The sequence below is a fragment of the Dunckerocampus dactyliophorus genome, chromosome 17 (assembly GCF_027744805.1).
Source record: "Dunckerocampus dactyliophorus isolate RoL2022-P2 chromosome 17, RoL_Ddac_1.1, whole genome shotgun sequence".
Classification (NCBI taxonomy): Eukaryota; Metazoa; Chordata; class Actinopteri; order Syngnathiformes; family Syngnathidae; genus Dunckerocampus; species Dunckerocampus dactyliophorus.
In genome coordinates, this window is record NC_072835.1 from 2,622,360 (window position 1) to 2,648,628 (window position 26,269).

At 40.4% G+C, this 26,269-nt stretch overlaps 2 protein-coding genes across 3 annotated transcripts in view; one reads left to right on the forward strand and one right to left on the reverse strand.

Annotated features, from left to right (window-relative positions):
- The first annotated feature begins 4,218 nt into the window (after positions 1-4,218).
- On the forward strand, positions 4,219-5,648 carry rbp4l (retinol binding protein 4, like). The gene is made up of 5 exons (XM_054757254.1): positions 4,219-4,375; positions 4,581-4,698; positions 4,777-4,913; positions 5,054-5,166; positions 5,235-5,648. The coding sequence occupies exons 2-5, from the start codon at positions 4,582-4,584 to the stop codon at positions 5,456-5,458; spliced, it is 591 nt and encodes a 196-aa protein (XP_054613229.1). The 5' UTR covers positions 4,219-4,375; position 4,581; the 3' UTR covers positions 5,459-5,648.
- A 2,775-nt stretch (positions 5,649-8,423) lies between these two features.
- Positions 8,424-26,269, reverse strand: part of si:ch211-243g18.2 (uncharacterized protein LOC559906 homolog) — a 54,529-nt gene continuing 36,683 nt past the window's right edge. Inside the window, exons 3-12 of one of the 2 annotated variants that reach the window (XM_054757961.1) lie at positions 22,662-22,814; positions 19,287-19,551; positions 15,759-15,884; positions 15,594-15,676; positions 15,334-15,490; positions 12,663-12,827; positions 12,471-12,596; positions 10,404-10,621; positions 9,908-9,936; positions 8,424-8,712 (exon numbers count right to left, since the gene is read on the reverse strand). In XM_054757961.1, the coding sequence (XP_054613936.1) occupies positions 8,597-8,712; positions 9,908-9,936; positions 10,404-10,621; positions 12,471-12,596; positions 12,663-12,827; positions 15,334-15,490; positions 15,594-15,676; positions 15,759-15,884; positions 19,287-19,541 (1,275 nt within the window). In that variant the 5' untranslated portion in view covers positions 19,542-19,551; positions 22,662-22,814 and the 3' untranslated portion in view covers positions 8,424-8,596. Of the gene's footprint in view, positions 8,731-9,907; positions 9,937-10,403; positions 10,622-12,470; positions 12,597-12,662; positions 12,828-15,333; positions 15,491-15,593; positions 15,677-15,758; positions 15,885-19,286; positions 19,552-22,661; positions 22,815-26,269 lie in introns of both variants that reach the window. The other variant, XM_054757960.1, reaches the window with a different exon arrangement.

Consider the following 26,269-nt stretch of genomic DNA (forward strand, 5'->3'; position numbering starts at 1 on the left):
AACACTGACAAGTTAACAGACTAGTAGCGAACGGAAAAGAAGACGGCTTTGTTTGTGTCGAATACAGAAGATGAGGACTTTGATGGATTTGTGGATGAGGATTGATGAAAAATAACGTGAGTACATTCTAAAATACTTCAATTAAGTACAACCCAACTCAGTTTTGCTCCCGCTGCCGCATGCATGCTAGCGTATGTTTTTTTTTTTTTATTGTAGTGTCGCTGGGAGCACGTCCTGTTCCCAGCCTTATTTGCGGTAATGTTTTGGTGCAAATGCTCTTAAAGTTACATGTTTGACCAGGAAATAGCAAGCTCAAAAGAAGACGGCTTTTTTATGTGGAACAACTGACAGTTTGTGTGGATCTTGTGAATGATTGTGACTGAGCTAGGACTCAGTAATTAAAGTCTACACACGACAGCCTCATTGATTGAAAAACAAAACTTTTTCGTGCATGAAGCTTCTACTTGAGTTGGTAATTTGGCCGCTATATGCGGTCAGATATTGACCAAGGGAGACAAAATGGGTGGCCGCTGGCCGCATTGGACAGGTGACTGCTATACACAGGGTCTATAACATGTAAATTTGCTGGGGGGGGATTTTTCAGTGGCTGCTATAGGCAGGTGGCCGTTCTATAAAGGTGGCCGCTAAGACAGGTTTGACTGTATTTAAATTTGTTTGATGATCTGAAACATTTAAGTGTGACAAACATGCAAAACAATAAGAAATCAGGACGGGGGCAAACCCTTCTTCACACCATTGTATATGAATACTGTCTGTCTCATATAATTTTTTTATTGACAGGTTTTTTATCTAAAAAATCATACTTATATCATTTTTTGTTATTTATATACCTGTATATTTTCTGTTATAGTATTATCTCCGACAGTGTGTTACTTATGTTCTTAGTATTTCACAATTACCTTTTTTGTTTTCTCTATTTGTCCATTTGAGTCCACGCAAGAAGGATTAAAGGCCAAGTGGCAGAGTGGAAAAAATAGACTTGATTGGCTTCCGTGCTTGCGTCTCTGTCTCACTGAGGACACTTTGTTTGCCAACCGTCAAATGAGTGTTCTTTACTGTACGTGCTTTTTGGATTGTTACCGTCATGACAACAATAACATTAAACAGATTATGTCAGCAGTAATCTCAGGTGACCGGGGTTAATCCAGGAAGTCAAAGTTCGTGAGTTCACGGTGTGCGTGCCATCCAATCCGCTGTATCTTTACACACATTTGTCAAATAAGAGGTTGTTATAAAACGTTATAAATTCAGCGTTAATTAACAAAAAAATTGTTGATTGCTTACGTGGGCCTGCATAAATGACTAAAACACTGTAATATAGATGCCAGACCACTAGTTGGCACTGTCACCAAAATAAAAATAAAATAAAAAACACATTTTAACAGTGTCGGGCTGCCTGAAGTCAATTACTTAGCAAAAATGTATACTTACGTACTTCTTCTTTGCTCCTTTTTAATTATGGGCCTTATTATGGGCCATACGTCTGTCTTTTCTTCTTCTATCTTACACTAATACAGGCCAAACCATGCAAAGACAGGTCTCGATGGTGGCCAGTGTGCTTCTTACAGTGTGTAACCGTGGCAACACAGCTGATGAACCAAGTTGAAAAGTGGCCACTTGATTAGGAACCACCTCGCTTCAAAACCCCAACACATGATATGTCACTGGATAGATCTCGGTTGAAAAAGGGCGGATTGCTCGAGGTGCAGGAATTCGAGCATGTTGGGGTCTTGTTCACGAGTGAGAGAAGGTCTGCAGTAATGCGGTCGCTGTACCGGACCGTAGTGGTGATGAGAGAGCTGAGCCAGAAGGAAAAGCTCTCAAGTTACTGGTCGATCCATGTTCCCACCCTCACCTATTGTCATCAGCTTTGGGTCGTGACCAAAAGAACAAAATTGAAAATACTATCGGCTGAAATGAGTTTCCGCCGAGATAGGGCGAGGAGCTCGGTCATCCGGGAGGAGCTCAGAGTAGAGCCGCTGCTCCTTCACATGGAGAGGAGCCAGTTGAGGTGGCTCGGGCATCTAGTCCGGATGCCTCCCGGACGCCTCCCTGTTGAGGTGTTGTGGGCATGCCCAGCCGGGAGAAGGCCCCGGGAAAGACCTTGGACATGCTGGAGGGATTATGTCTCCCAGCCTGGGAACGCCTTGGTGTCCTCCCGGTGGAACTGGTGGCCGGAGACTTCCCTACTGAGACTGCTGCCCCTGTGACCCAGACCCGAATAAGCGGAGGACAATGCATAGATGGTGGGGGTAGGAGCCCCGACATTCTGTGTAAACCTGGCGATGAAATTGACAATCATGATTAGGAAGCCACCATTCAGGTCATACCGTGTATATAACAAGCTAGCAAACTGCAAGGTTGGACTTTTCATGACAGAAAATAATTGAGAATCACTGGGCTAGAGGTTCGTAAGCAACAGGCAGGCCAATTACAAATTTCAGCTGAAATTTTTCTTGTTGTAAATTGCAACCACTCAAGTTAGCCTCTCCCCTTCCGCTATGTTGCCAAGGTTGCGATGATTGAGGGTGATTAGGCTCCCATTTGGGGCGTGTTGAGTTCGGTAGTGATGGCGCCCCACATTTTTCCTCAGTTTCATGTTTTCAATGACCCTCTTTGGCATTTATGTGAGATTTTAAATGTGACTTAAAGGGTCCCTGATATGATTTATCAACTTTGCTCAAATGTTATATATTGTCATAATTATGTTATACACTGTTAAATTTTTGAAAGTGATCGGTAAATTTGCAAAAATGACATCTATATTTGACGCCGCCAGCCATGATGAGCTAGCTCTCGCTGTTCAGTCTCATTCCTGGAAGTGACACAATCGGAGTACCATCATTCAGGTAAACAAACATGGCGGTGTACATGACAGAGGATGTTTACAGTGATTACATTCAACATTCAAGAGTTTTATTGTCATATGCACAGTAAAACAGGTAGTTCTGCTATGCAATGAAATTCTAATTCTGTTCATTCTCCCAAAAAAGAAAGAAAACAAGAAAATTAATAAGAACATAAGAAACATAAATACCAATAAATTAAGCATCAACAACAGAAGATTTGAGCGATGTGTCAATAGTTGTTGAGGAGAAAAGAAGGGAGAAACATTTGAAGATGAAATGGAGAACTTGCAGAACATGGACTTAAAGCCTTAAGACACAGAGATGGAGATTGGTCACCTTCAAAACACAGAATGGTAAGTGTGAATTACTCTGGAGTTGCTTGTCCTTCAATTATTGTTTTAAATTAGCTTCTTAATGAGCGTACAGGGGTCTTTATAGCTGATTTATTTCACATTTTGTCACGGTCGCAGTGGCAGCCGCTGTGAAAACATATGGCTGTGAAAAGATGTATATAACGTGTATAATGCTTTACAGCCTTGTCGCTATCATGGAATAGTGTTTAGAAGACATTATGTAAGCAAGACATGACTTACTCTGTTCTGTGGCAACATTGACGTAGTGGTCTTGTCTTGTTTTTTTCCTGTGAACTATTCAGCTGGCGGAATAGCATTCTTTTTCAAAATGCATTTACACCGTACTTTCAGGCCAAATGCTTCTTATAAAGGTGTTCCTTCATAGCAGTCATCAGTGGAATGATCACTGCAAAGAACAGAACTCGAGGTGGGCGTCCAGCTGTCTCTTATTCTCTGCACTTGCTTCGTCCTGTTTTGTCTTAAACCTTCCTCTTTTGGAAAAGAAAACAAGCTTACAGTATCACTCGGATACTGTGAAACACGACGTTTGGGCATGACTAGTATTTTGATGAAATATATAACGAACCAAGTCAAGGCTACCTCGAGAAGCATTTGTTTACTCTTCTTTAGCTGAGAGGAGTCACTACGATGACGTCACTACGACACTGAACACCAAGAGCTAACTCGTAATGGCTGGCGCCGTGAACTATAAATATCATTTTTGCAAATTTACCATTTGTATTCAAAAATCTTAATTAATTCCTCTCTCGGTTAGCTCAAGCAACACAAAGAAAAATGAATACTATGGCTGGTAGCTAGCAGTCTTGCCTCACAACATGATCCCAGTCTGGGGTCTTTTAAAAAAAAAAAAAAACAGTGTGTGATTGCTCCTCTAAATTAGTTACATAAAAGCCCAATTGTTTTTATCGTAAATCTATGGCCGGTTCCAACATAGAAACCAGATTACGGTAAGGATTTCTCACCAACAGGATTACCTCTAGATTTAAGCACCTTATTTAGTTCCCGGCAATGAAAATCAGGCGTAAGCTGGTCTGCGTCTGCCATATATAAAGACGTGGCGTGGACGCCAGACCCACTCTGGTGTTTGTCCACGTCCACCTCATTCTTCATCATTGCTTCCACTTTGAGAAGGTAAGACAAAGATATTTGTGTCTGGCTGGAGCATTTGTGTGGATGCCTTCAAGTGTTACGTTTAGTGTTTTGGTTTAAAGACCCTCTGTGATGTTTTCTCCCATAGAATGCAGGAAACAGTACATGTTATCCCTTAATCTTTGTTTGGGATTCTTTCACCCGGACCCACAGTTTTCTAATATGAATAAAACATTTCTTCTCCCAGAATGGCGTCCTCCAAACTGGTCCTTCTTCTGGTCCTGCTGTCCTGCATCGAGAGCAGTCTGGCCACCTCCTGTGTGGTCGACAGCTTCATGGTCAAAGAGGACTTTGACCCCAAGAGGGTGAGTGCAGCCGAAGCTGTTTCTCTGACAGCAAAAACCTACAAAAAACAAATGGCCGACTTCCTTGATTTTCCACAGTATTCCGGGAAGTGGTACGCCCTGCAGAAGAAAGATCCGGAAGGCTTGTTCCTGCAGGACAACATCTCCGCAGAATACACCATTGACGATGACGGCAGCATGACGGCTTCCTCCAAAGGACGTGTCACTCTCTTCGGGTAAGTCAGTATAGTCCGAAAACTGTTGGAGAGTCTTAGGTTGCCGGGTCAAAAAGTTGTTGTCCAGACTGTTCTTGATCATAGAGATGGAGAAGTGGAAATTCTCTATGTTTACATACATCTGTAATGATTTCTTGTAGCTTCTGGGTGGTATGTGCCGACATGGCCGCCCAGTACTCCGTCCCAGACCCCGCCACCCCCGGCAAGATGTTCATGAATTACCAGGGACTGGCCAGCTACCTGTCCAGTGGAGGTCAGTGTCATCCCATACCCCCTTTCCACTCCCCTCCTTCTTCCTAACACTTTTCCATCCACCGCCAGGTGACAACTACTGGGTGATTGACACCGACTACGACAACTACGCCATCACCTACGCCTGCCGCACAGTGAAGGAGGATGGCAGCTGCGACGACGGCTATGCCCTGGTCTTCTCCAGAAACCCCCGCGGTCTGCCCCCAGCCATCCAGCGCGTTGTGCGTCAGAAGCAGGAGGACATCTGCATGGCTGGTCAGTTCCAGCCCGTGCTGCAGTCCGGAGCTTGCTGAGGAAGAGAATGCGAGTGCCACCGAGCTGCAGTGTTTGTGGCTTCAACGCAGGAGATGTTTGCATGAACAAATTCTGTAAAAGCATACAAGAGCGACCACACTTTACATCCTCCACCTGGAGTCCAAAGTTCTGTTGGTCTATGAGTGAATGTGACATCACAACATAAAATAAAGTATTTTTTTCTAACAACTTCGTCTTTGTTTTGTTTTTTTTTTAAGGGGGGGGGGACATAAAAAGCCTCTTTGCTATGCTAGCTGAGGCTTGAGAATATGCTGAACTTTGAGCTGCTGATCCCTCCTGAGCCCATAAGAACCTGCAGCCAAACCCTGACGGTGGAACACAGAGCAGTAATGGGCTTACTGGTGGTCTGATGTCTGCGTACTCTAGTCCTGTTACTAGTGGAGGTTCTGGCTTGAATGACGCCCTGGGCGGACCAATGCTGTGCCCCCCCTCCCCTTTTTTTTACACAATTACACTACGAGTTCTTCTTTACAAAAACAATTTCTTGTAACTATATTAATTTATACCTTTATCTTTGGCCCCTGGTTTCCTCTTCTTCTTTCCAAGTTGTGCACCTGATGGCTTTAACTTTCTCATTTCCAGTTTTGTTGACAAAAATAGCGTCACTCAACTAGCAGTGAAGGCTAAACCTTCACTGACATTGACTCAGTCGCGATTCCCTCTTATTTATGATTTTTCTTGTGAAAAAACACATTTGAGACTCTTGCGACTCTTTGAGACTCATTATATCTGCGATATGATGAATATAATATAATATGAAGAATGAAATATGTTTTCTTTTTGAGCAATTACTGCTGTAATTTATTTTTTTTAACCGTATAATTAAGCTGAGCCAGGGCTGAGGCACAGCAGTGAAGTGATTCCCCACCCCCACCACACTCTGTTTGGTTTGGTTATGATCTGACCAGCATGGGGGTGCGAGTATCCCGCCTGTAGAGGGCGCACATCTGCCACATCCTGACTTGATGAGCGCTGAACACAATGTGATTCTGAACTCACCTGCCATAATATTTGGAAGCCATGCACTGTGAAAAGCCCAACTGTTAAGAAGTATCAGATAAGCAGTTCAGCTTTTGAATGAGCAGAGTTTTTATGGGCAGAGTTTTGATACTTAAACTGGCTTAGCTCGACTGATCAACCTGTCAACAAGCGGGTTGATGAAAAAGTCTTTGTGTCCAAACTGTTTTGGGAGCTTCTGAAGTGTCCATCATCACTCATGACCGGAAAATTCCCGGGACAAATCAAGAAATCCGAGACATTCCCAGCGTTTGATCTGTGGCTGGGGAGGAATTTGGATATTGAGCTCCGTTTATCAAACAAGGAGAGTCTTTTGTATTAAAAAAATGGGCCATCTGTTGAGATAAGGAACCTGTAATAATATAACGTGTACTATGAAGTAGCACCATCTGTATTTGTAACCTTCTGGAACCCATCCATCCATCTTCTTCCATTTATCCGAGGTCAGGTCGCAGGGGCAGTAGGGAAGCCGAGACTTCCCTTTCCCCAGCTACTGCATACAGCTCCTCTTGGCGGATCCCGAGGCGTTCCCAGGCCAGTAGGGAGACTAAGTCTCTCCAACGTGTCCTAGGTCTTCACTGAGGCCTCCTACTGGTCGGACGTGCAGAATCCTGACCAGAAGCCTCAAAGTTTCTCCTGAATGACAGTGGTTCTCACCGTATCTCTAAGGGAGCGGCCAGCCACCCCACGGAGAATACTCATTTTGGTCGCTTGTACTTGCGATGTTGTCCTTTCAGTCACTACCTAAAGCTCATGACCATAGTTGAGGGTAGGAACGTAGATGGACTTGTAAATTGAGAGCTTTGCCGTTCGGCTCAGCTCTCGTGTTCCATCCTTGTCTCACTTGTGAACAAGACCCAGAGGTACTTAAACTCCTCCACTTGGGACAGGATCTCATCCCCAACCCGGAGATGGCACGCCGCCCTTTTCAGGGTGAGAACCATGGACTCGGACTTGGAGGTGCAGATTCTCATCCCAGACGCTTATGGAACCTAACGCTATGTATTGATGTTCTTGAAGTTAAAACTGAAAGCTCTATCCATTGTGCCCGTGACCCCCAGCAACACACGCCACAACCTCTTAATTGTAGGGTTGATGAAGTCACATGGTAGCTTGCCTTTTAAATAAAGCCTGTAAAATAGGGATGCCCAAAGCTTCTTCCAGTGAGGGCCACATAGTGAAAAATGAAAGGATGCAACCTCGCCACTTTGATATTTTGTAAAGCAACTCATGTTAGATTACAACATTTTTCTCAGAGCAATTTTGACTTGATTCTTGTAAAATTTTTGCTGTTGTTTTCATTGTTTAATTGTATTTTTAGAATGTGCTGCAGGCCGATAAAACACAGCAATGTCCCGTAAATGGCCCCCGGGCTGCACTTTGGACACATCTTCTGTAAAATGCCTATAAAACCTATTTTTAGACTATGATTGTATATCAGCCGAACGGTGGCCTAGTGGTTAGCATGTTGGCCACACAGTCAGGAAGAACTGGGTTCCAATCTCTGTGTGGAGTTTGCATGTTGTTTTCTTCAGGTACTCCAGTTTCCTCCCACATTCCAAAAATAATAAAAAATTAATTAGTGTACCCCGCCTCTCACCCGAAGTCACCTGGGATAGGCTCCAGCATATTTCAGAGCTGGGAGGACCAAAAAAGTTGAATCTGTGTTATGATGTCAAACCAGGTTTCATCAAGATCTAATTCAGACTGCGTTCACACTTGGCAACAATTTGAATTCAACTGGGAAAAAAAAATCCCCTTTAACAAAATCAAATATTTTGACCAAACTCTTAATTGTTTACATCAATATCATATTAAATCAATAACAATGTGAGAACATCACTGTGACTTTGCTATTAGAATTGCAAAGGTAAGGCAACATTTATTCCAACAAACACAACTGCCATTATTGTCTTAGATGCACTACAGTACACTCTACTACACTAAGAAATAAATATTATAATATTCAGTCCACTGAATTTTTTGTTTAACGCTTATTTAGCTGGTTCTTCAGCTACAAATCTAATCTAAACTTGGTATAAGGATACATGACTATGTTGTATTATTCAAAGTAACGAACAATACGTGATATTTCTTTCCTATTTCTTGGTCTCCTCGATTTGCTCCACCTCGCTGGATTCGTCCACCACCTTGCCATTGACCATGGTCTGGGTCACCACCTTCACGATCTTCCTGGTGCGAACGTCAGGCTCTTCTGCACAGACAATGTTTTCTGATTCATTTACAATCACTTCTACAATTAATTTTTACTTGCTACTACCAAAAACCCGTAACTACTATACCTACATTCTACCCGCTATTACCAAAAAAACACTACCTGGTACCTGTTATACAAACTTTCTACTACCTACTACCAAAACTGGTAACTACTATAGTGCTACCTATGACCCAAATCCACGCCCTGGTACCTACTATACCTGCATTCTATGACCTACTGCCAAAAAAACACTACCTGGTACCTGTTATACAAACTTTTTACTAGCTACTCCAAAAACCAAAACCTGGTAACTACTATACCTACATTCTGCTAACTACTACCCCAAACCCACAATCTGGTACCTACTATACCTGCTTTCTATGACATATTACCAAAAAACCAATACGTGGTACCTGCCATACAAACAGTTTACTGCCTACTACCAAAAACACTACTTGGTTTTAACCATAAAAACGTTCTACTACCTATTACTGAAAAAACAAAACACAGCACCTACTGTACAAGTGTTCTGCTCCCTAAAAACCCATTACCTGGTACCTAATATGCATACTTTCTACTACCTACAGTACTACCAAGAACCCAAAAGCCATTTTCTGCTGTACTGGCAGTACATTCTGCTACCTACTACCAAAACCCCACTACCTCGTAGCTACTGTACCTACTTACTACTACCTACTACCAAAAACCTAATACTTGGTACCTACAGTAGAAAACATTATACTACCTAATACCAAATACTTTCTACAACCTCCTACTACAAACTCACTACCTGGTGCCGACTATGTGTTGACTATGCTGTCCTTCTTCAATAAATTAATCTCCAAATCTAAAACAAAATACTCAATTCATGATAAAAAAAAAAAAAATCTCATGTTGACCTAAGACCTAAGCTGTATTTTTTTTTTAACAAAAAATGGAAATATTACAAGAATAAATTCTGAATTTTAATTAGTGAATGTCAAAATGTATGTGCTGTCATAGTATTGTGAAATTAAAACTTTTTTCTTTTAATGCAATTATTTTATTCTTGAAAACTTTTATATTTTTTCTACTTTTTCATTGTATTTTCTTTGTATATTCCGTGCTGCTCTAATGCTTTCAAAATGAACACATTACCAGTCCTGCTGATATTACAAATTGTTTTATGGTTTAAATATCAAAAAGTACTCACTTTTTGGTGGAGGTGGAACTTCCTTAACACTGAGGGACAAAAAGACAGAAAACCCAAGTGAAAATAAACAAATCGACATTCTGCCTTCACAGTTGAAAATCAACTACGTGCTAATAAACACAGAATGTGGAACTAAGTGAGTAGAAACATTTACATTACTGAAATATCAACAACTTCAGCCAGTAAATGCTAACAGCAGGTGTTAGCTAACAGTAGAGCACATGCTAACTAAAACTCAGGCTAGTTAGCAGCTAACACTACTTGCTAGCAACCATTATAGACAGATGAAATAACATAACCTGGCTAATAATACTCCAGAGGCTCAGTAATCTACACTTTACATCTATCTTATGACTTTGAAGACGGCTAAGCTAGTTTTGTAGATTACGCTAAACTAAGTGGTTGTAGCATTCCTGTTAGCACACTGTATTCATGGCGTAAACAGAAACATCTAAGTTGGCACACACACCATTTTGGAAACGTAAATTGCTCTAACCTCTCCTCGCCCTCCAGCAGGCGCCTGTAGGTGGCGATCTCCATCTCCAGGTTCTGCTTGATGCGGAGGAGCTGCTCGTAGTCGGTTTTGGTGCGCTGCATGTCCAGCCGGAGCTGCGAGAGGTCTTCCTCCAGCTGGTTGAGCGTGACCTGCAGACGCTCCATCTCGGCAGAGTACTTGTGACTCGTCTCGCCCAGGTTACCCTCCAGGGCAGCGACCTGAGGGTCATGGTGGAAACGTAGGAACAACAAGAAATTGGGATTGCTAATACTGACTCATGCCACCGTCTGTCTGCCAAACCGCAAAGAATCTCCACCTTATCTGAAAATGACTTCACGGCCAATTAGCAACAAAACCCTGTGAAGAGACGAGGCATTGCCCTTCCAAAGCAAATATTGGACGGCGAGACGCAATCAGCCAACTCATAGCTGGGAATCTACCCCGTGCTGTGACTCAACAAAGGCTGGAAATATAACATGTTCGTCTGAGCAACCCTTTACTGGCAACACACAATTACTACAGATTATATGTAAGGCGCTGATAGAATAGTGTAGAACAAAGTTGTACTGCTTCCGAAAACCACTACCTGGTACCTGCTATACAAACTTTGTACTACCTACTACCAAAAACCGAAAACCCTGTAATTACTATACCTACATTCGACATTCGACATTCGACTATCTATGACCAAAAAAACACTACCTGGTACCTGTTATGCAAACATTTTACTATCTACCACCAAAAACCCAAAACCTGGTACCTACTATTCTTGCATTGTACGACTTACTACCAAAAACCTACTACCTGGTACCTACAATACAAACCTTATAGTACCTCCTACCCAAAGAACCTAAAACTCATTTTCTACTGTACTTAAATTCTGCCACCTAATATTAAAACCCAGCACTTGGGTTACTATGCATTGGGGGTGCTCCGATAGATCAGCCACCGTTCAGTATTGGCCAATTTCCGTACAAAATGTGCAGTATCAGCATATGCCGATACTTGGAAATATAACATGTATCGGCATATGCCGATACTTGCTTTTAAACTCCGATCCCCTTCGCCGATCAGATCCACCCCCATTGCTGCAGCCAGCCTATAGCAACCAAATGTACACTTAATCTATGTGATCAGTATCAGTATCGGACGATTTCGCTCGTGAATGAACAGTATCGGTATTGGCAGCATAAAAACCTGATGGGAGCATCCCTACTGTACATACTTTCTACTATCTACCAAAAACCTACAACCTGGTATTTAAAAGAAAAATTTTAAAACCACAAACCCTGTTTCTACTCTACCTACATTCTGCTACCTACTACCAAAACCTCACTACTTGGTACCTACTACACAATACTTTTTACTACCTACTACCAAAAACCTCTCTATCTGGTACCTACTATGCATACTTTCTACTACCAGCTACCAAAGACCCACTTCATAGATCAGTACCTACTTTCAACTACCTACAATACAAACTTTCTATGACCTACAACCAAAAAACCGACTACCTGTTACTTACCCTAACTACATTCTACATCCATTCCTAAAAATCTACTACTGGCTACTTCCAATACCCGCATTCTGTGACCTCCTACAACAAAACACAGTACCTGGTACCTGCCTAGTTATTACTACAGACTACCTGCTACGACAACCTACTCACCACCGGATACCTACCCATACCAACTTCCTGTAACCTATCAACCTAATACCTATGAACTAATTCCTGTTACATATGATAGATACTTTTTACTGACTACTTACTACCTGCAACCAATTACCTGCTTATTCCGACGACCAGCTCCAAGTATTGACACCAGGACCATCTGGGTAGCTACTAACACCTACTTCTTACTAATGAAAAGTCATTACCGATGACTTATTACTAACTTCTACGACAGTATCTAATCGCTACTACCAACTACCGGGTTCTGGATAGACTCTGTTGACCCAAATTGAACCTAGTGGTTGTTATATTTGCAGTTGTCTTACTGCATGTGTGAGCGTGGGTCACTTGACGTGATACATGAGGGTTTCTTTTGCAGTGCAACCAGTCCTGACCTGCTTGTGCAAACTCTCCAGCTCCACTTCGAGGTTTTGGAGGAAGCGCTGCCTCTCGACCAGCTCGCTCTGGGCACCCCTCAGGGCCTCGTTGCTTTCCTTGACGTCATTCTGCACCGTCTCCAGCTACACAGGAGGACGTCTGGTCCGACTTTGTGCCGTGAAAGAATAATAATACAGGCAGCATACTACCTTCTTGCGATACCAGTGCTCGGCATGCTCCTTGTTTTTCTTGACAATCCCCTCGTACTGGATCCGTAGATCGGACAGGATGGTTGCCAGTTCTGGTCCCTGGGCCGAGTCCACCTCCACGTTCACCTCATCCCTGGCGATGCGGGACTTCATCTGCTCCATTTCCTGCAGACCGGAGGCACTATCTTGCATGTTTGGTACAAACGTACATGTCTTGGACATATGCGAGAGGCAGTGGAACTGAATGAGAATGTGAGAACATCTGCATTATTTACATGTTGTCCATCAATAGTTAATGAAGCGGTGCTCGGCTTACCCTCCACCTTTTGGCATCCTCCTCTTTTGTACACTTTGTGTCCTCTAGTCGTCTCCTCCCCTCCACAAGAGAGTGGTTATACTATACCGTACTACATCTCACATACGCTGGGTGGACAGAAGCAGCAGGTTGAAGTAACAAGAGCTACCTGCCTTCCTTTTTGTCTGCTGTAACCAGAGGACCCCTCCCTCCCCAAAAGACCACTTGAGACCAACTAATTGGGTCATTCTAATATAGAGCAGTGCAGACTACTTGCTGTTTGAGTGATTTTTTTATTGGATGGGTGCATAGCGGCAAATAAATATTAATAACCATTTACTGAAATCATAATTTTTTATTACAATTTAATCGTCCACCATCCATTTTCTATGCCGCTTATCCTCATTAGGATCGCGGGGGTATGCTGGAGACTATCCCAGCTGACTTGGGGTGAGAGGTGGGGTACACCCTGGACTGGTGGCCAGCCAATGGCAGGGCACATATAGACAAACAAGCATTCACACTCACATTCATACTGATACAATTTAATCAATACAATTCAAATGTTTATTTTGACTTTTTAAATCATTAAAAACATGACATTGACTGAATGGGCCTAATGTGTTAATTGTCTTAATTAAATAGTTAAATCGACTCCTATAAAAAATATTTAGAAAGCCTCATGTATAATCATTTTTTGTTACTTTTTTGGGGTTTTAAAAAAAATGTAAAAAGCTTTTCAAAAAAGTATAGGATTAGAACATTTTAAACACAGATAAATAATAATAATTTTAAAAAACGTCATTGATTTCTTTTATAATATATTTACATTTCTAGGATAATAATGAAAATATTTCTATAAAATATCCCAGAAAATTAAATATATAATGAAAGATATACATTTTTCAAAAGTGAATCTATACATTTAAATATTTTTCCTTTTTAATTATGTATTTATTTTTGTTATATATGATTTTATAACCATAGTCAACTTCATTTCATTTTTCAATAGATTTTTAAACAAAATTGTACTTATTCTGTCTTATAGTGAAATATGGGATCCATTTTCAACATTCGCTTAAATGGCTTAATTATTAATAGTTGTTGTACAAGTAGAAACATTTATCTCCAAATTTGGTGTATTTTTATGTATAAAAAACTGTACATTCTTTGTCTTCTTAATAAAATAGTAAATAACAAATAGTAGAATCTTTACAGTCCATTTTCAACACCCGCTTGAAAGACAAAACATTGATGCTGTCCAAGTAAAAACATGTACTGTATCTCCAAAATCGGTGGTACGTTTTAAAAGTTATTTTCATTATTATCCTAGAAAAGTTAATATATAATGTAATAAATCAATAAAAATGAATTTCTAAATTAATATACACGTGTATAAATGTTTGTCATATTATTATTATATTATTTGATGATAATAGTAAACTTGATTTCATGTTTAATTAAAAATCAATTCTATGCTTAAACACCTATCTCCAAATTTGGTGTATTTTTATGTAATAATGAAATTGTAGATTCTTCTTCCTAATAAAATAGTAAATAACAAATAGTAGGGTCTTTACGGTCAATTTTCAACGCCCGTTTAAATGACAAAATATTTTTGCTGTCCATGTAAAAACATGTATCCCCAAAATAGGTGGATTTAATCATAATAATAATAATCATCATCATCATCATCATAAAATACTAAATTCAAAATGTTTTCAAAAATATTTTCCGGTACTCCAGCATTTTTATCCCAGAAAAAATAATATATCATGAAATAATCAATAACTTTTTTTTTTATAAATGAATATATTTATTTTTGTATGTGTGTTTGTTATATCACGGCAATATTATTTTATGATAATAATAAACTTGATTTCATTTGTAATAAAAAAATAAAAGAAAAAAATTCTATTCATTCTGTCTCATAGTGAAATATGGCGTCCATTGTCAACATTTGCTTAAACGACCAAAAATACTGCTGCTGCAAGTAAGAACACATATCTCCAAATTTGGTGTATTTTTATGTAATAATAAAATAGTAATTAAGAAATAGGGTCTGTAGAGTGAATTTTCAAAACCTGTTGAAATGACAAAATATTTATAATATTCAAGTAAAAACATGTATCTTCAAATTTGTTGGATTTAAATAATAATAAACACAAAAGAATGATGTCTGTGGGATCCATTTTCAGCACCCATTTAACACGTTTGCTTTCCAAGTAAAAACCTTGATAAATAAATAATAAATGAAATAAAAAATAATGGGATGTGATGTTTTGCTTTTCACAAGACAGTGACAATTCCTGACATGGCTCCAATAAAAGGCTACTAAGGACGTCTTTTAGCCACGGGTGAATGAAGATGCGGTACCTCCTCATGGTTCCTCTTGAGGAAGTAGAGCTCCTCTTTCAGGCTGTCCAGATCTCCTCTCAGGGAGGCGATGATCTGCTCGTGGTCGGCCTTGGCTTTCTTCAGCGCCACGCAGTCTCGCTCCACCGACTGACACATCACCAGCTCCGTCTCCCACCTGGTTGGACCCATGCCACCACAAGTATCAGCAAACCAGTCACTCAGCAGGAAGTGAAAGCAAAAAAAAACAAAAACACTCTTGGTGTTCATTGACTACTCACTTGATTCTGAAGTCATCAGCAGCCAGTTTTGCGTTATCGATCTCCAGCATGAGGCGAGCGTTTTCCAAAGTCTTCTTCCTCACCTGGTGAACATTAACATGACGAAGGTGGTGGAAAGGCACAGTAATGATGAACTTCCTGTACTCTGCGGTGGTCCTACAGCACCTCTTGCTCCACGGCGTGCGCCTGGGCCATCATAGTATCCAGGTCGTGGCCCTTGGGGATGCGCTCCATCATCACGCGCTTGATCTTCGCCTCCAGGTCGGCGTTGGAACGCTCCAGCGAGTGCACCTTAAGGACCGACACATCAAAACACCCCAAACACCACTCCGCCGCTTTACATGCTTGGAATGTTAGAATAATCATTATTTCATATATCTTTATTTTCCCTAACTTTAAAAATATATACAGTATATATATATCTTTATTCTCTCTAATTTTAAATAAAAAATAAAATGTCTTTATTTTCCCTAACTTTAAAAAAATAAAATATCTTTATTTTCCTAATTTAATTTCCTATATTTAATACAGAGCAGTGCTTCAAACGCATGGAATACTACAACTTTTGGGGGTCATTTTACTTTTTTTTAAATATAAAATTTGTTTGTTATGTTCCCTAATTTTGCATCCTACCCCTCTGATTTGCATTTATATTTAATACAGAGCAGCTTCACATGTATGAAATCTTCCAAATTTTTTCTGTAATTTTCCTTTCTTTATTAATTAATTTTTTTTGTTAGGTAATTAGCAATTTTTGTTTTTTTTAATATATAAAATATTTTTGTTATGTTCCCTAATTTTGTGTCCCCAACCAGATCCAGACCTGCATTTATATTTAATACAGAGCAATGCCTCACAAGCATGGATTATTCCAACTTTTTTTCTGTAATTTTCCATTTTCTTTTTATTCTAAAATATCTTTGTTATGTTCCCTAATTTTGCATCCTACCACCAGGTCTGCATTTATATTTAATACAGAGCAGTGCTTCACATGCATGGACTATTCCAACTTTTCCTCTGTAATTTTCCTTTTTTTTATATCATATATTTTTGGATGTTCTCAAATTTTTCCTTATTACAACACAGAGCAATGCTTCAAATGCATAGAATATTCCAACTTTTTCGGGGGCCTTTTTACTTTTTAAAAAATATAAAATGCGTTTGTTACATTCCCTAATTTGGCATCCTACCCGCAGATCTGCATTTATATTTAATACAGAGCAGTGCTTCACATGTGTGGAAAATTACAACATTTTTGTAATTTTTCATTTAAAAAAAAGCAATTTATGATCCCTAATTTTGCTTCTTATAACCGGATCCAAAATTAGGGAACCTAATTTTGCTTCTTATAACCAGATCCCCGCAAGGTGGTCGGTGCCAGTCGTGGCGGCAAGCCCCGAACCCGATGGTGGACACCAGAGGTCAGGGCGGCCGTCAAGCTGAAGAAGGAGTCCTATCGAGCATGGATGGCTTGTGGGACTCTTGAAGCAGCTGACAGGTACCGGCAGGCCAAGCGGCACGCGGCTTCGGCGGTGGTCGAGGCAAAAACTCGGGTGTGGGAGGAGTTCACTGAGGCCATGGAACACGACGTTCAGTCGGCCTCGAAGAGGTTCTGGCAAACCGTCCGGTGCCTCAGAAAGGGGAAGCAGTGCCCGGTCCACACTGTTTACAGTGGGGACGGGGGCCTGCTGACCTCGACTGAGGATATAGTTGGGCGGTGGAAGGAATACTTTGAGGCCCTTCTCAATCCCACTGACATACCTTCCATAGAGGAAGCAGACACTGAGGACACGAACGCGGACAGTTCCATCACCGTGGCTGAGGTATCTGGGGTAGTCAAAATGCTCCCCAGTGGCAAAGCTCCGGGGGTGGACGAGTTTCGCCCTGAATTCCTCAAGGCTCTGGATGTTGAGGGACTGTCTTGGCTGACACGTCTCTTCAACATTGCGTGGAAGTCAGGAACAGTACCTCTGGATTGGCAGACTGGGGTGGTGGTCCTCCTTTTCAAGAAGGGTGACCGGAGGGTGTCTTCCAACTATAGGGGGATCACACTCCTCAGCCTCCCTGGGAAAGTCTATTCCAGGGTGCTGGAGAGAAGGGTACGACCGTTAATCGAACCTCGGCTACAGGAGGTGCAATGTGGTTGTCGTCCTGGTCGTGGAACACTGGACCAGCTCTACACCCTTGGAAGGTTACTGGAGGGTACTTGGGAGTTTGCCCAACCGGTCTACATGTGCTTTGTGGACCTGGAAAAGGCATTCGACCGTGTCCCTCGCGGTGTCCTGTGGGGGGTGCTCCGGGAGTATGGGATTGGTGGCGCGCTACTACGTGCCATTCGGTCCTTGTACAACCGGAGCAGGAGCCTGGTTCCCATTGCCAGTAGTAAGTCAAGCCTGTTTCCGGTGAACGTTGGCCTCCGCCAAGGCTGCCCTTTGTCACCGATTCTGTTTATAATTTTCATGGACAGAATTTCTAGGTGCAGCCAAGGTGTCGAGGGAGTCCAGTTCGAGGGCCTTAGGATCTCATCTCTGCTATTTGCAGACGATGTGGTCCTGATGGCCTCATCGGGCTGTGACCTGCAGCGTTTACTGGGACAGTTTGCATCTGAGTGTGAAGCTTCTGGGATGAGACTCACCACCTCCAAAACCGAGGCCATGGTTCTCAGTCGGAAAAGAGTGGATTGCTCCCTCCGGGTTGGGAATGAGGTCCTGCCCCAGGTGGAGGAGTTCAAGTATCTCGGGGTCTTGTTCACGAGTGAGGGAAGGTTGGAGCGTGAGGTCGATAGGCAGATCGGCGCAGCGTCTGCAGTAATGCGGTCGCTGTACCGGACCGTCGTGGTGAAGAGAGAGCTGAGCCGGAAGGCAAAGCTCTCAATTTACCCTTCGATCTATGTTCCCACCCTCACCTATGGTCATGAGCTTTGGGTCATGACCGAAAGAACGAGATTGCGGATACAAGCGGCTGAAATAAGTTTTCTTCGTAGGGTAGCGGGACTCACCCTAAGAGACAGGGTGAGGAGCTCGGTTATCCGGGAGGAGCTCAGAGTAGAGCCGCTGCTCCTTCACATCGAGAGGAGCCAGCTGAGGTGGCTCGGGCATCTAGTCCGGATGCCTCCCGGACGCCTCCCTGGTGAGGTGTTTTGGGCATGCCCAGCCGGGAGAAGGCCCCGGGGAAGACCTAGGACACGCTGGAGGGATTATGTCTCACAGCTGGCCTGGGAACGCCTTGGTGTCCTCCCGGTGGAGCTGGAGGAGGTGGTTGGGGACCGGGAAGTCTGGGCTTCCCTACTGAGACTGCTGCCCCCGCGACCCAGACCCGGATAAGCGGAGGAAAATGGAATGGAATGGAATGGAATAACCGGATCCACATTCATATTTAATACAGAGTAATACTTCTCATGCGTAAAAGATTATTTTTGTAATTTTCCTTTTTTTTTTTTTAAATAAAATATTTTTTTATGTTCCTAATTTTGCTCCCTCCAAGCAGATCCAGATCCGCATTTACATTTAATGCAGAGCATGAATGTGTGCAAACAAACGTTTTTGAAACCATTTCCGTCACCTAACAGCCACCATGGTGTGTATTTTTTTTGTGGAGCAGCCACGATTGTGCTGTACAAAGTCTGCCTAGCAACAAGCGGGGACCATTGGGATTGTGTTGTGGAACAGGTTACTGGGTGTCCTTGGATCTGACCTTGTCCAGGTACTTGGCCAGGCGGTTGTTGAGGCTCTGCATGGCCTCCTTCTCGTTGGCGCTGTTGCCATGCAGCCCGTTGAGCGGGAGACCAGACGGGCCGTTGAGGTCGTGGCCAATGGAGGCGGATCGGGTCAGCGGGCCGGCGGAGAAGGAGACGGAGGCGCGGGAGCGGCCCATGTCCATCAGGGAGCGGCAGGAGAAAGACGGCTGACGGCTCACGGAGTAACCTCGTAGTGACATGCTGGAGGCCATGATGGGAGGGCTGTGAGGCGGGATAGCAACATAAATGGGTTTTTTTTTGCTTAAGTGTCACACGTCATACGAGGACTTGAAAGCCCTCAAAGCAAAGAGGTTTTATTCCTGCATGAAGGAAGACTCGAGGAGCCTCCCGACCAAACTCCACATGATGAAGGCTTCTCTTCCAACCAAGAGTCAGCATCAGGACATTCAGGACAGCGCTCATTTTGTGTCCGCTTCAATTAACACAAAAAATGCAACCGATCCAAAAGGAAATACTCGCCAGGAGAAGGCACCTCAAAGCCTCAACAACATTTTGTATTCAGGACTTAAATACATACAAATATTCTTGCCAAATCACCGGTGACTCTGCAAATCCTTTTAACAAAGCAATAATATTACGACAAGGACATTCATGAAGACTACTTAGGAAGAACTAAGACATGGAAAAATTTGCAATTATTTTACAAGAATGAAGTCAAAATATTACGAGAAAAAAGTTGGAATCTAACGAAAAAAGTATGGCTGTGAAATGATTAAATGTTGTAATCAGATTAACCATATTTTAAAAATGGATTAATCATGATTAATCACCATTAGCAAATATGTGTTTGCCCCCTTCCTGATTTCTAATTGTTTTGTCACACTTAAATGTTTCAGATCATCAAACAAATGTAAATATTAGTCAATGACAACACAACTCAACACAAAATGCTGTTTTTAAATGAAACGTTTTATTATTAAGGGAGAAAAACAATCCAAAGCTACATGGTCCTGTGTGAAAAAGTGATTGCCCCCCAAACCTAATAACTGGTTGGGCCCCCCTTAGCAGCAACAACTGCAATCAAGCGTTTGTGATAACTTGCAATGAGTCTCTTACAGCGCTGGGGAGGAATTTTGCACAATTGTTGTCATTCAGCCACATTGGAGGCTTTTACAGCATGAAGCGCCTTTTTAAGGTCATGCCACAGCATCTCAATAGGATTCAGGTCAGGACTTGGACTAGGCCACTCCAAAGTCTTCATCCATTCAGAGGTGGACTTGCTGGTGTGTTTTGGATCATTGTCCTGCTGCAGAACCCAAGTTGCTTTCAGCTTGAGGTCACCAACAGATGGCCGACATTCTCCTTCAGCAGAATTCATGCTTCCATTTATCACAGCAAGTCTTCCAGGTCCTGAAGACCATCGCACTACCACCACCATATTTTACTGTTGCTGTGATGATGTTTTTTTGAAATGCGGCGTTACTTTTACGACAGATGTAATGGGACACACACCTTCCAAAACGCTCAACTTTTGACTCATTAGAGTATTTACCCAAAGGTCTTGGGGATCATCAAGATATTTTCTGGCAAAATTGAGACGAGACTTAATGTTCTTTTTGTTCAGCAGTGGTTTTGGTCTTGGAACTCTGCCATGCAGGCCGTTTTTGCCCAGTGTCTTTCTTATGGTGGAGTCATGAACACTGACCTTAACTGAGGCACGTGAGGCCTGCAGTTCTTTGGATGTTGTTGTGGGGTCTTTTGTGACCTCTCGGATGAGTCGTCGCTGAGCTCTTTGGCGTCATTTTGGTTGGCCGGCCACTCCTGGGAAGGTTCACCACTGTTCCATGTTTTGGCCATTTGTGGATAATGGCTCTCACTGTGGTTGGCTGGAGTCCCAAAGCTTTAGAAATGGCTTTATAACCTTTTCCACACTGATAGATCTCAATTACTTTCTTTGTGGTGGGCCAACAGAGGGGGCAATCACTTTTTCACACAGGACCATGTAGCTTTGGATGTTTTTCTCCTTTAATAATAAAAAGTTTCATTTAAAAACGGCATTTTGTGTTCAGTTGGGTTGTCATTGACTAATATTTACATTTGATGATCTGAAACTTTTAAGTGTGACAAACATGCAAAAAAAAATACAAAATCATGAAGGGGGCAACCACTTTTTCACACCACGGTATATTTGTGTGTATTAAGAGCTAAATGAACTGAATGAACTGAATATGTCAGTCAAGCTAAAAGGTACAACGTCTCTTTAATAGTAGCAGAACGTCTGAATCACCCTTGAAAGCCTGTTATTATGATCAGTGTGGGGTTGCGTTCAAAGACATCGCGTCAAGGTAAATTGTTTTCAGTGTATTTTCCAGCATACTGAAATGTAGCAAATTGTACATCCGAATTAAGAGTTAGGAAGTGAGCGATAAGAATATCCACGTCATGTTTTTCTTTATCGTCACGCATCATAAAGCCATTTTAAAAAAATGCATCTGGCGTTCTTGTAACGAGAATGAGGAAGCGCGATTCCCAGCTTGAACGGACTGGAGTCGTGTGTGAGGCGCAGATGCGTACAGTACAGTACACGGTGTTGGAATTGCACTGCTGTTGATGTGTTCGGGTCGGAATGAAGTTAGAAAAGGGTGTGGGACGGCGTGGGGACGCTCCGCTGTGCTTCCGTCTGCCGTCACAACAAAGAGGCGTGTTTGCTCTGGTGAGCAAGCGTTCATTACACAAAAAAATGTAACCTAATTCATTACTGTTACTGCCATGACTGCATAGTTTTGACAGCCTTAGAAAAAAAAGTCTTAATTTTCTGATAATTTTTAAAAATTATTATTATTTTGATGCATTTAAAATAAAAACCCGGCAGAGCATATTTGTTTTGGTTTTTTTATATGAAAAGATGCTATGTCCTATAAGAGTCCTTCTGTTCCTGTCGCCACATTTGCCATTCTCATTTCCAGGTGTCACCTTACTTCCTGTATGGGACAAGTTAATGTGTGCATGGCGGACAGTCGGCCTTTGTGTGTGTGTGAGGGGTTTTGTCCGTGATCGCTGGCCTAGAGCTCTGGAGGCGGATTAGCCGTCAAGAGAAGCTCTCTTGTGTCTCTGTCACCTGATCCTCACCCGAAGAGCGCAGAGGAGGCAGGAGGGCACAGATGCTCGTTGTTCACGTGGGAAAATAATGGCAGGAATATGATTGACAGCCAACTCCACTACCGCAGACAAGGGACGAGGTGGTCCTGTGCTTTTCTCTGAGTGATATTGGCGATGTTATCATAATTATCGGTCATCTCCAGCCAAGCGGTGACTATGATGAATATTAGCGAGAGAGAGCGAGGCTATGAAATAAGAAATCTCCAGCTTACCGAGATTGTCTTGAGACGAGAGCTTCAACGTGACCACTCGGTTCTGGCAGAGCAGCAGGCTTTGTGCTGCTGATGCTGCACCTGCGCTTGTTTATATTCAGGTGTGCAGGGAGGGGGCGGAGCCTGCAGGTCCGACGCAGAGGGGTGTTGCACCTGTTGAATATGAAGAAATAGTTCATCATTCTATAAAAATATTCTATACCAGGGGCGGCCAAAGGGTTTTCCAGCGAGGGCCACATAGTGAAAAATGAATATCATTTTGTGTTACAAGTGAAAAAGACGATTTTTACTATCAACTTGGCTCTGGGCTTTTTTGTCCCCCTGTTCTTTTTTTTATTTATTTATTTATTTTTTCTAAATATTTCAACTTTCTTCTTAAATTATTTTCATAAGTTTTCTTCGGGTAATACACTAGGTCCCCAACTTAGTCAAAAATATGCACATTGAAGTAAATTTGACATTATTTTGCCTAAATTAAGCATTCTGAAGCCTAGAAATGGCTAAATGAAGTAAAATACAAACACACTAGGTCCCCAACTTACGAACACAATTGGTTCCAGACGACCGTTCTTATGTTGAATTGTTCTTAAGTAGGGGAAAAGGTAATATTAGCAATGATATAGGTACTACATGTACATGTATACATATACAGTATATGTGTATGTATGTAAATATGAGTTTGGATGCAGTAGTAATATTAAACCAGGATCATTAATGAAAAAAACAATAATAAAAGTGATATAATAATACGTAATGATAAATGTTATTTACCTTTGAAGAGGAGTGGTCCAGCATACGTCGTTGTGGTGGAGTTGGAGGAGTTATTGACAAAAAGGACAAATGGTGGTGGTGGTTAGACTCTTCTAAAAGAGGTAGTGTTCTGTGGGTGGTGTAGAATTAAGCAGGCCTATTAACTCTTCATAAACTTTAATCACACACTCTGTCCGGGTTGTACAATTTAGCTTTCCATTTAGCTTTATCTCCCCAGCGTCTAACGCTGCCTCTGTTGGTCCCATTAGCAGTGTCACAGTGCCCTCTACTGGTCAAGCATGTACAGTAGCAGTATAAATACTAATTGAGCGACTACAAGGCAAAATAAAATAAAATATAGACCAGTTGGCTTGTGTTGGTATCCGCAAATGTTCGCTAGTCGGGTGTTTGTAAGTTGGGGACCTGGTGTATTATGATGTTATTCTCATAATATTATGACCTTTCTCCCAACCATTTTTTCCTAAAATTACAAGTTTATTTTGTTTTGTTTGTTTCTCATAATATTATGACTTAAAAAAAAAAAAATATTTCTTTAATATTTCAAGTCAATGCGACTAAAATGGATTATTTTCCCTTGTAATGTTATGAGTTATTAATATTTATGAGTTTATATATTAACTTTTTTCCTCTTAATATTGTAACTTTATTCTGCTGTTTTTTTTTTTCATTTTCAACTTTCTTCTTGTAAATTTTTCTTTTTATAATTATGACTTCATACCATTCATATTTTGACTTTATTTTTGTAACATCATAACTTTTCCCACAACCTAATTTTCCAAAAATGTACATTTTATTTTGTTTTGTTTGTTTTTCATAATACTTAAAAAACAGCTTTCTTTAACATTTCTTTCAAAAATAATTAATTATCAATTATTAAATTCATAATATTTAATACATTATAAAAATATTTACAATAAAGTAATAAATACAAGTTTAAAAATAAAGGAGATTGGAAATTTGGGAGTTGATATAGCCAAGAATTTTTTTTAAAGTCATAATATTACTGTATGACAAAACAAACAAAACATAATAAAGGTTTAATTTTTGGAAAATTAGATAAATAAAAAATGATCAGAAAAAGTTCAGAAAAAGTCTTAATTTTATGAGTTTTTATCAACATTTGTATTTATTATTTTATTTGATTGTTCATTTGTATATTTTATTAAATATTATTAATTAATACATTCATTTTAAATTATGTTTTCCAAAGAAATATTAAACAAAGTTGTTTGAAAAAAAGACTAAATATTTTTTGGAAAATTTGATTGGGGGAAAAAGTTATAAAATTATGGGGAATGAGGTCTAAATATTACCGGAACAAAGTAATACTATTACGAGAAGAACGTACTCAAAGGTTATTTACAAAGAAAAAAGTGGAAAAATCTGCCGTAATATTGCAAGAATAAGTCTAAATATTAAGACAAAAAAGTTTGGAATTTAATGAAAATAATCATTATTGTTTTTTTTAATTAATAATGTGATTCTTTATTATTATTTTATTATATTTTATTCTATGTATTCATTATTATTCATATATATATATATATATATATATATATGTATATAAAATTGTGTGAATGCCGGTTTAATATATAAAAAGGTACATAAAACACAACAAAGTTAATATTATTATTGTATTTATTATTAGTATTTTATTATATTTAATTATATGTATTCTTTATCATTTATATGTATCTTGAAAATATAATTTCACAAATAAAAAATAAATTAACGTAATATTATTATTAGTGATGTCCAATATTTGCTTTTTGCCAATAACTGATACGTCGATATTGCCCAACTCTCAATTTCCGATTCTGATATCAACCGATAGCCATACCAATATGAGTAACATCGCATATCTTTTTCTTGAGTAAAATTGCTGCAAAGTAACAATACTCTTAAACGAGTAGAGTTGTTGTTGGCTACTCCACCCAGCTCTGAGTAGATCATTCAAGTATTACATGTTTTTAATAAGGATACATTTGCCTTTCTTGTGCCTTGATTGATGTTACTTTTGGAAAGGTTTCATTCATTTTTTAAAAGAGGTATTGTTTAAAATACATGAATTTGTTGATTATTATTTTGATTGATAACTTTCATGTTCTTATTTTATATTTTTATTTTATTAAATTCAAACTTTATATATACACAGTGTATATATATATATATATATATATATATATATACTGTATATACAGTATATACTGTGTATGGTTTTTGGGCACTACTTGGTGCTCTATAGCTGATTTCGCTTTATGAAGTACATTTCCTTGCATTCACTTCCAGCGCAGCCTCCAATATGGCAGCGACGCTGACATACAGCTCAGTGAAGCGGCGTCTACGTGTATGGTTTCCCAGCGTGCTTTGCTGTACTGTTGTTGTAAATAGCCGCTAAATGATGTTATGTTATGTTATGTTATGTTATGTTATGTTATGTTATGTTATGTTATGCTATGCTATGCTATGTTATGTTATGTTATGTTATGTTATGTTATGTTATGCTATGCTATGCTATGCTATGCTATGCTATGCTATGCTATGCTATGTTATGTTATGTTATGTTATGTTATGTTATGCTATGCTATGTTATGTTATGTTATGTTATGTTATGTTATGTTATGTTATGTTATGTTATGCTATGCTATGCTATGCTATGCTATGCTATGCTATGCTATGCTATGCTATGCTATGTTATGTTATGTTGAATGGTCTGTATCAGCTTTCGTTGTCGCGGAAAAAAAACCCGATGCTGGCCGATATCATGTTTTTATGCAAGTATTGGCCCGATTTTTCATTGGTGGCCGATAATATTGGACATCCCTAATTATTATTGT